Genomic DNA, 9,996 nt, shown 5'->3' with positions numbered 1-9,996 from the left:
TGAGGCAGACTGTTTTCAAATCAAGATGAAAAATAAATAGCTTTAGTATCATGAGGACGAGTGAAGGCAAAATGGATGTGGCATGCCAAATCATTTATTTACGGAACATCGTTCCAGATTATTCCGGCTGAAATTAAACACTTGTTGCAATAGACGCAGTGACATATATCAATTGAGTCGCGTCACTTGGGGAGTTTCAGCGCGTAGGAATTTAGCAGTAGGCGTCAGCAGGGGGTACGAGAAGCGTCAATTGAAACAATCCACACCGTGATGGGGTGCAGCTCAGGACACGTGTGACCCGCGTGTGTGACCCCAGCGAGCCGCGTGACGTGCGCCTGTGGTGCGGCTTGTAGTCGTCACTGGGGAGACAAAGGCGGCCCGGCGTGGTGCTGGCTACCCCATCCCCTCCGTGTGCCGTGTCGGCCTTCATAGGTCCTCGCTCACAGCACTTGCTCCAACGGTCTGCTTAAGGCTATACGGGGGATCTTTGTCTTTGCTATGGGCATTACGTGCGCGTGACGTCTGTACGTTCGCGTGTGAATGGGCCGAATTGTGAGGCTTGTGGCATTAAAGCCCAAATAAAGATAACGATGCCCCGTATATAATACAGAGACTACTGGGGGAAGTGCTGTCAGCGAGCACCTATTAAGACCGAAACGGCGGACGAGAGGATGTTGTTCGGAGGGCACCACGCCCAACCGACTTTGTCTCCTCGGGGCTGATGTTTAAATAACGCACCGTTTACTAATGTTAAGGCTGCGTCAACATAGAGGAGACCCAGGGTCGGTTCAGATGCAGGGGCGGTTTCTTCATTAGGGCGATTGGGCGACGCACCACCAATGTCATTCAACCACAGAGTCACGCTAGCCGTCACTGTGCCTCTGGATATAGTCCACTCAGCGTCATGCTACGTTCTGTGGAGTACCGCCTCTTTTTGGGCGATTTCCCTCCAGCTGAGAATCGCCCCGAGTGGTCCCATAGACTTACATTCAAAGATGGTTTTTTTCGAACGGGGGCGCTGCAATGCATTCTCTATGGCTTCCGGGAGGGCTCGCCCTAACGTGCTTACGTCATCATACGTGCTTACGTCATTATACGTAAGCACGTTTCATCCAACAATATAATTTGTCGCCACCTAGTGGAATCTTTAATAAAATAAACTTGAGGGGTTTGTTTTAATAGTGAGTATAGAGACAAACAAGATGTATTGTAAGAGTCACTTTATTTTTCATTAATATTAAAGAAGTGAAGTTGCCTTTACATGCTTAAGCTGTTAATTTATCCATTGCATGGGTGGACCTTATCCTTATCAATCATCCAGACATTTGCCCCCCCTGAGAGATTTTGCAGGAGCCGCCACTGTTCAGATGTAACTCGCCACTGATGTTAGCCGTGCCCGCGAATCGAACCCGTTTGCCGTGTTCTTAGCGTCTCTCTCTCACGCACCCCTCTCTAGACATTTTAGTACACAGTTTTACGCTCCTGTGTCGCCCTCTAGTGGCTAACAAAGGCTCATTGCTGCTCTACTTGAGTAAGGTTCCACAGGGCGTTTTAAAGACTAAATTCGAGACTGAACCTTTATGTTTGGGAGATGCAATTCAAAGTTTTGGGATTTTCTTAATACACTCTATAATAAGTATAAGCACATACAACCTAGCTACATGCCAAATCTAAAGTTTCTAGACCTTTGAGTTGTTTTTTTGGGATAGGCGTGTCATTTCAGAGAAAAATTGTCCCATTTTGGATTTCAGTTTTTAAAGTAGGGTGGATGTAACCTTTAGAATGAGCACTCTTCAATATTTCCAGATTGAAATTTCTTTCTAGGCCTTCGTTCAAACACGAACGAGTTCAAATAAATTGTCGTTCAATCACTGCTACATAATTAATTGACCAAAGGTAACATCAACATAATTTCGTAACTCGCAACTATATTCACATTTATTTACATTGTTTATAATGTACGCAAAACGACGTTTTATGCTCTGCCCTATGCAACATGGCGCGTCTCATTTGCATACCGTTGTGACGTCACGCGCCACCGACACGTGCTCACGGCGCGATGGAAACTCTCCCCGCTTTCCCGTCACAGAACGTGTCTCCTGCCGTATCAAGTGCGTTTAACAAGAGCTCCTTAGTAGTACGCTGGTCGGGAATGAATCCCCATACATACAATGGTAAAAAGTCCCCTTTTAGTGCCGAGTCAAATTTACCGCTCAGGGGCCGCCCATAAATGACGTCACGCACCTGGGGGGGGGGTGAATTTTTTTTTGTCTAATTTGTTTGCGTTTCATATTCTTGGTTCTTTCGGTAAAGTCACGTAGAAGAAAAATAATAAAATAATATAAATATGAAATATAAAAATTCTCACGACGTTTCGAATGCAACACAAGCAACCATCATCAGGTGTGAAATCCACAGCAAGAAAATTTTGTTGTGGATTTCACACCTGATGATGATTGCTTGTGTTGCAGTCGAAACGTCGTGAGAATTTTTTTTGTTTTATATTTTTATTATTTTATTATTTCCCTTCTACGTGACTTTACCGAAAGAACCAAGAATATGAATCCCTGCAGTCACGAAAGCTTTAAATCAAAATTGTTTGCGTTTCTCCCTTGTGGTGGAACTTTGTAGGATGAACGTTGAGATTTATAAGGGCGCGGGGTGACCGATAATGTCTGAATTGATCTGTAATAAGATAGGGCACTGATAAGGAGTTGATAGCTATGTTAACAATCACATTTGTTGATTCCTCCGATAATGAAAACAACCATCAGCCTCCCTTCCTCGCGACGTCTCCCTTGCATGCAAAGACTCCGATGACGCCATCAGACCCAAAGGCTGCGAAACACCGTCATCAACAACAGTGACATGACGTCACCGCCGAAGGTCTTTGGCAGAGTGACGTCACCTCTGCCCATGGCAGCAGCTGCCACCGCAGCGGCCTGCGCGCTCCTCGGCTCGCGGTTCGCGCCCGGGCTCGGCTGGCCGCGCCTGCCGCGCGCCCTCGCCCCGCGCCCGCGGCACGCGCAGGCAAGGCCCGGGGGCTCGCGGCTCGCGGATGCGGCCCGCGCCTTCAGAGCGTCCACGCGTGAGTTGATTTATTTACGCGGAGCGGTTGTCAACTCCGCTGCTGGATGAGGGGGCCCAAGGCGTTTGACCATACTTCACCTTTCCCCGGGCATAGCGAAGGGGGTTTTCTGTGCTGCCCTCTGCTGCCCACCGAGTGAGGGCTCCGCAAGCAGCCGCGTGTGTTGATCCGTCGTGGTTCAGAGTGATCGCGAGAGTCGTAGGGGAACACAAATGTAGCCACATCAGCAGCCTGGTGAAGATACTGTGTGTCAACACCGCTTGTTCTGAATCGATACTGATTTGAAATTGTGCACTGTGCTCCCAGAAAGGCCTGTCCGGCTCGTAGGTTATGTAAATAAATGTATTTGTACGTGGATAGACGGAGACAGTTTATATTCTAACTTATTTTATTATTATGATGATCGGTGGTCACACACCACACCAACTATCCCCAGGCTCAATCGTGCTTTAGCTTCTGCGATCTTACGGCCTCGTCATAGGAATGTCGAATTGCCAGTAGCTGGCTCAGAGGCGCCAGGGGAGATGAGTAGTATTATTATTGTTCTCACCCAGAAGCTCGTGACCAAATCACCCGGAATACGACCGATCCCGTCAGATCTCAGAAGCTAAGGGGAATGGATACTGGATAAGACCTCCGTTGACCGATCACCGTGTACGCACGCCAGGCTTGTGGGGGGATATATGTTGTGGGCAGCAGAGGGCAGTGCTGCTACATCCATGCCTTGTTGTTGAATGCCTTGCTCACAGCGTCTATGCGATGCTTGCAGGCACCTTCAGCCTGTCCTGAGGCGAGTGGTGAAGTGTGGTCAAGTCACCTCACGTCCTGCACGACGTGGGGAGACCCTCGTCCTGCAGTAGATTAACACAACAGATCGGGCGTGAATATTGTTACCCGTGGACCTGTGGATAATAGGAGGTTGGCACTGGACATTCAAGTTTGTATTTTTTTCAAGGTCACGCCTCGTGGTTTTATTTATTTGTTGAACTGAAACGCTGCAAGTTTAAAGACATCCCCTCAATATCGAATAGCTGCTCAACGGAGTTGGAAAATGCATCGCAGTAAATGCATATATAGTCAGAGTAGCGGCATATATGCATAGAAGATAAGTAGATTCCTGAACAACCTGTAAATATTAACAGATTTGAATGACATTTTCAGAAGTTGACTTTTACACCAAAAGTAACATTGAGAGGGTGTAATCCAAGCAAATTAAAACTTCACTTTTTTATTTGCATATTGAGTTGTCACTAACGGATATCAGTATGGTATTACCTCTCGTAATTTCAACAATGGCATATTGAAGGAAGTAACTGTGAGATGTGATGGCATCAATTTCTTGCCCGTGATGACCCTTTGGCTGTGACCTGTGCTACCTCTTCCTGCACAATGAGTATGTTGCATATGTTGCTGTTTCTGCTCTCATCTCAGGAAACAATGGCGGGGAGTACGAATGGAAAGACCCCGATTCACCACTCGACGTGTAAGCATTAAGGTCCTTGTGTGTGTGTCAACCAAAATGAGTTCTCAGAGAAAGAGAGACTGAGTCCAAGGTGCTGAACCCAGGATATCAGTGATGCTTGCTCATTGTCGATGACATGCCATGGCCAGTTGGAGCGTCCTGAGAGAGAGAAGCCGATGACCAAATCACCGAATCGGAAGCTAAGCAGGTTGAGTCAAGCTAGAGCTTGGTTGGGCAGCATCATACGTAGGCTGCTTACCCGAGCAATGTCAACACAGGGCCATGCAGAAAAGTACTGTACCATGCCTCAACGTCTGTGCACCTCGTCTTCACCAACTGGCACTGACTAGCATGGTGAGAAGTATGGTCAAATAACCCCTATAATGTTCACGGCATGGGGAGAGTCTCTTCCACCAATGAATTGACATTAAAGAGAAACCCAGTCACTCAGTCCTTCACCCCAGGGATGTTTGAGTGTATTGCTAGTGATGTTGGTGTTGAACTGTAGCACAGTTTATCTGCTCCGGCTGAACTTAATATTTGGGAATATTATGGTCGGAGAGATTGAAAAGCCAAACGGTTCCGGAGCAAACACATAACCATCCAGATTCACATCTTGTAGAAATATCATACATCCCATTGACGATTTACCTGATAGCAATGTAGTCTTGACACATTCTTCATAAACAGCAAAAATATATGCACGTGTTTAAATATGAATTTGGCTTATAAAGGCACACATACAAATGCACTAAGTTACACATACATCCTGTACATACTGATAACAACTGTATGGGATATGGGTGGTGCATCTGCTGGACATCGTGGTCTGCTGAGAAATAACCGATTTCTGTCACCTGACCTGCCATTGTGCTTATTCATAGTGCACCTAGCCTGGCACATGCACAGCAGTGATGCCCACCACTTAGCAACGAATGGTGTCTGTAGTTGCTAATATCCATGTGTATTCGTGTGTGCAGTGTACACGTGGAGTTTGTGTCGAGAAGTGGGGAGGTGACGCGCGTGGCTGGGAAAGTCGGCGACAATGTGATGTATCTGGCCCAGAGACACGGCATCAGCATTGAGGGTGTGACGCTACAACACACCCACACGGACATGGACTCAGAGAGAGAGACACGGAGTGTGGGGGCGTGTTTGTGCGACCCTACAACATGCACACGTGACCCAGAGAGAGTGGGGTTGTGTGTGTGTGACACCATAACACACACAGGACCCAGGGAGCGAGAGAGGTGGGGAATCGTGAGTGTGTGTGTGCGTTTATGGGGAGCGGTAGTGTAGCAGTTAGCGCGCAGTGTTACGAACCTGGCGACCCGAGTTCGATTCCCGCTCACGGCTTTGAACCTCGCCTAGGTCGACTCAGTCTCAAATGAGTATCTGGTGTGATGTGTAAACATCGCCACTGGGGATACAAAGGCGGCCAGGCGTTGCGCTGGCCACCAACCCCGGTTCTGGCCTTCAGAGGTACTCGCGAACAGTACTTTCCCCAACAGTCTGTTAAAAGCTATACAGGTGATCTTTGTTTTGTGTGCAACCCTACAACATTTACACTGGATACTGAGAGTGGGAGTTGATGTTAGGAAAGTGGTGGTGGAGATTGTTCACTCACTGCATTGTGGTCCCAGTGACCTGGGTTTGATTCCCAGCCATTGGTAACATCAGTGGCAAATTATATCTTAACCCGTCTTTGTTTCAAACTTTAACGAGTACTTTCCGCAATGTCTGATAACCACCGGTGAGACGGACGGCTGGGTGTGGTTTTGGTCATACCACCTCCACCCTTTGTGCATAATCACCGTGCTTGCTAACAGCACTTACCTCACCAGTCTGTTAAGGCTCCAAAGAGGATCTGTGTATCATACTGCATGTTGTATGTGTGCGTGTTAATGTTCCAGGTGCCTGTGAAGCATCCCTTGCGTGCTGCACGTGTCACGTCTACGTAGACGATAAATTCTACGACATGCTTCCGAGCCCCACGGAAACGTGAGCTACGATGCCACCCCACCACCATGGTGCACGCACCCGAGACTCGGCTCGGGGGGAAACTGGGGTCTCGCGATCACAAAGCCCATTGTGTAATAATGTGTTTTCCTTAAGGGACGGAGCCCAGGTCGAGAGTTGAATATGTATGCATTTAGAAGGACAACAAACTAAACATGTCAATCATGATACATATGAATATCACGATTGACATGATGAATCGCAGAGCACGGGGATGTGGCATCTAGTAGGTTTACGATTGCTTCCCCGTCATGACCTGACGAATTGTCATGATTCATCGTCGTGATTTAATTGTAACAGTGGCGTTACCAATTCATCTCGGTAGCTTGTGCATTGCACTCTGAATGTGGCGACCTTAGTTAGTTTTCCACCCTTGTCTGAAATCATAGTTGAGTGACATCTGAACTGGTCGCAACTCCCCTCCCCTTCAACTTGCACCGACGAGTGTGTTGTAGCACATATCGTTAAAGATTCCCCATTCATCACCACGGCATAGGAAGATCATTCAGCAGTCGATTGACAAAGAGCTGCAAATTATTAGCATTTTGCCATTGTGGTCTTCGTGAACCTATTACAGCATGTACAACTAATTAATAATTGTGAGTGTATATATGTTATTTATGAACGTTATGTATACAAATTAAACCCCATCTCGTGGTTCCATAGACTGTTTGATGTTCGTGTTGGTGATACCATTATGAGAAGAAAATCTGGCAGTTCACTGTCCTGCCAGATCTAACCCAGGCATAGCATTCACAGGGACCACTGGTTAATAGGGGCTCTGGCTTTGTGCGCTCAGCTGGTAATTCCTCCACAGTAACAGCTCACAATATGAGCACGTGGCAGTAACTCATGATAAGCATGTGCCAGAGTCGCCAAAAGGACGGCAACCATTGTCATCTGACCAAACTCCTTGTTTGTGGATCCAGGGAACTTTAGCTAAGCAGATCTTACAGAAGCAACTGGCCTCACTGGCGGAAGAATAATTGGCGAATTGATCGATTGTTGCGTGCGTACTGTTAGGTGCACACTAGCAGTACATGGGGTGTGCGGTGAATGCAGGGAGGAAGATCTGCTGGACATGGCCCCGGGTCTGCGAGAGACGTCAAGGCTCAGTTGCCAGATCCTCCTACGCCGGGACCTGGAGTCCATAAAGCTCACGTTACCACGAGCCACACGGAACTTCTATGTGGACGGCCACCGTCCCACGCCTCACTGAGACATGACGTGGGGTTGCACGTCATGCCTCTATATGTGGACACAGGTCACTTGAGACACAGCCTAATGGAGATATGACTCACTGGGACACTCAGTCACGGGAACCACAGGACCCTGACATCTTGAGACACGGAGACGCAGATACACGAGGACATGTAGACATACCACAGGAAGAACGGGAGTGGATGTAAGGTTACCTGAGTATGCGGAGACACAGGGAGGTACTAGCCCCATAGCTGTCTGAGACATGGGAATACACAGATACATGGTGAGACAAGGACATACCGGGGGGGGGGGGGGGGGCGCACATGAGGCCACAGGGACATGAGATATGGGGCGACCGTGAGATGGATTCTGACCGACAGCCCCCCACCGAGACACAGCGACATGAATGGATTGGGGGGACACGTGGTGATTCAGAAACATTGAGAGATAGACACTGTCCCCTGGCGCACCAACATCTGGTGCCGCAGGGGCCACTGGGAGAAACATGGACAATTGGACACTGAGAGACGTGGGGGCACACGTGTACATTTAAGGAATGTTGAGACATCTGAGAAGTCATGAAAGCTTGAGATAAAATGTTAACATGTGGATACAGATGGCAGCATTGGGTTTAGCTATCAAGTGTATAGGTGGTACAATTGCACTAGGGCCTACGGACCAGGCGGGTCCAGGCGCCGGGCTACCAAGCTGGGGGGAAATTGGACGGGGCCTCATTTCATTCCTTGCACCAGGGCCGATGCCAACTCTGCTACGCCACTGTATGGCAGTGGGTCGGAACGGGCTCACGATAGCCATGTTGGAGATCGGACCATCATTGTGATGGTTCTGGGTTAAAACATGTAATGTACGCGTCTTGTAAAGAACTGTATTTAATTGAATCTATGCGTTATTAAGCGTGTGTGCGTACACCCGAAATAAATAAAAAAGTGACTCTTAAGGTTGTGAAATCTGCTTCCTGTGGTTTACCAGAGCCAAGACTGTACTTGGCTGTGGAGACAATGAGAGGCTGATAGCCTCGTCTCTTCTTCATTCATATGAATGATGTAGATGCAGAGCAACAACTACAAATTCAGATGGTCAAGCCAGATAACCGCGTGGGGAGTAGTGGAGTGTATCCCTGTGTTGTCTCCTTCGTATTTGGGGATCGGTCATTGTGTCATGTTGTATGGGATGTTCTGGATGACCACAGTCGCACCCTGGAGCGTTCTTAATTTTCCATTTGTGCATCAGGTATCTGCATCTGCCATGGTTTGTGCAGTGGATGTGGTTTAAGGTGGACCATGAGCTTCGTAGAAGATCAAGAACCAGGGATCTTCTACGGTGGGTCTCACAAGGTGTTTGCGATTGATTTTCAACTCCATTCAGCTCGAAGCTTCATTGGAGAAGATGGCAGCCTTCATGAAACCCACTGTTTAGTGAGAAAGTCGCGACTAATGCCATCAACACGGCGACCGAACGTCCATCATCGATCTCCTGGTCTCCAGAGCAACGACACGTGGCTGGTCTCTGTAGATAGCTGGTGTTTGCTATTAAGTAGTGAAAGAATCCTAACAGTGCTTCTTCCAAGCTGAGTGTGCAATAAAAATTGTTAGTGGGGAAATCTCATTGGCAGGACAGGTCACAAGTCAGACCCAGGTGTTACAGGTGACCTGCGCTCCCCATTGTGGCCAACTTCCTTAGATTTAAACCAGTGCTCTGCTCATAAGCATTATGTTGCTGAAGCGTGGCTGCTTCATTCAAAAGCCTCCACAGAGGCAGATTGTGACCACTAGCATCAGTGTTGTTAAGTCAACTTAGTGCCAGGTCTTCCTTGTAACCACCTGTGGCCCCCATCTCTTCATACAAGTGCAAATGTTAATTTATAGCCGTCATTTTACCAAACAGGAGCTGCTTGGCCATGCGGCATTTGGGCTTGCAGGCTACATGATCCAGCATGGTCCTGAATGTTTTGGGGCGTCCACGTTTTACAAACTTTGAGCATAACAGGACATGCTTGTGTTGCTGGGACTTAAGGCAAGTGGTAGCATTTGCATCGTTGGGCAGATGACGAAAGCAAGCTGCTCAAAGAATTTGAAATGAGACTTCTGCCACCACGAAGCATGAGCTAACCATAAGCACACTGCTCTGGTGGAGGAATGATGGCATAATTGTAGGTGATTTTTTTGCGTTGGTGGTGCTGGGTGGCAAGGCTCCCACCTCTGGC

At 48.0% G+C, this 9,996-nt stretch overlaps 1 protein-coding gene across 1 annotated transcript; it reads left to right on the top strand.

Moving 5' to 3' along the window:
- Window positions 1–2,894: 2,894 nt before the first annotated feature.
- Window positions 2,895–8,730, top strand: FDX2 (ferredoxin 2). Its single transcript, XM_078885346.1, has 5 exons — window positions 2,895–3,088; window positions 4,520–4,571; window positions 5,531–5,637; window positions 6,464–6,551; window positions 7,632–8,730. Exons 1-5 carry the CDS (start codon window positions 2,917–2,919, stop codon window positions 7,786–7,788), a joined length of 576 nt encoding a protein of 191 aa, XP_078741472.1. The 5' UTR covers window positions 2,895–2,916; the 3' UTR covers window positions 7,789–8,730.
- Window positions 8,731–9,996: the final 1,266 nt, after the last annotated feature.

This window comes from Lampetra fluviatilis, chromosome 3 (genome assembly GCF_964198595.1).
Source record: "Lampetra fluviatilis chromosome 3, kcLamFluv1.1, whole genome shotgun sequence".
NCBI classification, from domain to species: domain Eukaryota; kingdom Metazoa; phylum Chordata; class Hyperoartia; order Petromyzontiformes; family Petromyzontidae; genus Lampetra; species Lampetra fluviatilis.
The sequence above is the reverse complement of the archived record's forward strand: the minus strand, read 5'-3'. Positions and strand labels throughout refer to the sequence as shown.

Excerpts from the sequence above, each read along its gene's own strand:
- FDX2 (XM_078885346.1), top strand. The coding sequence starts at position 2,917 with ATGGCAGCAGCTGCCACCGCAGCGGCCTGCGCGCTCCTCGGCTCGCGG. Across the intron at positions 5,638-6,463 it reads ACACGGCATCAGCATTGAGG|GTGCCTGTGAAGCATCCCTT; the intron begins GTGTGACGCTAC and ends TTAATGTTCCAG. Across the intron at positions 6,552-7,631 it reads CTTCCGAGCCCCACGGAAAC|GGAGGAAGATCTGCTGGACA; the intron begins GTGAGCTACGAT and ends CGGTGAATGCAG.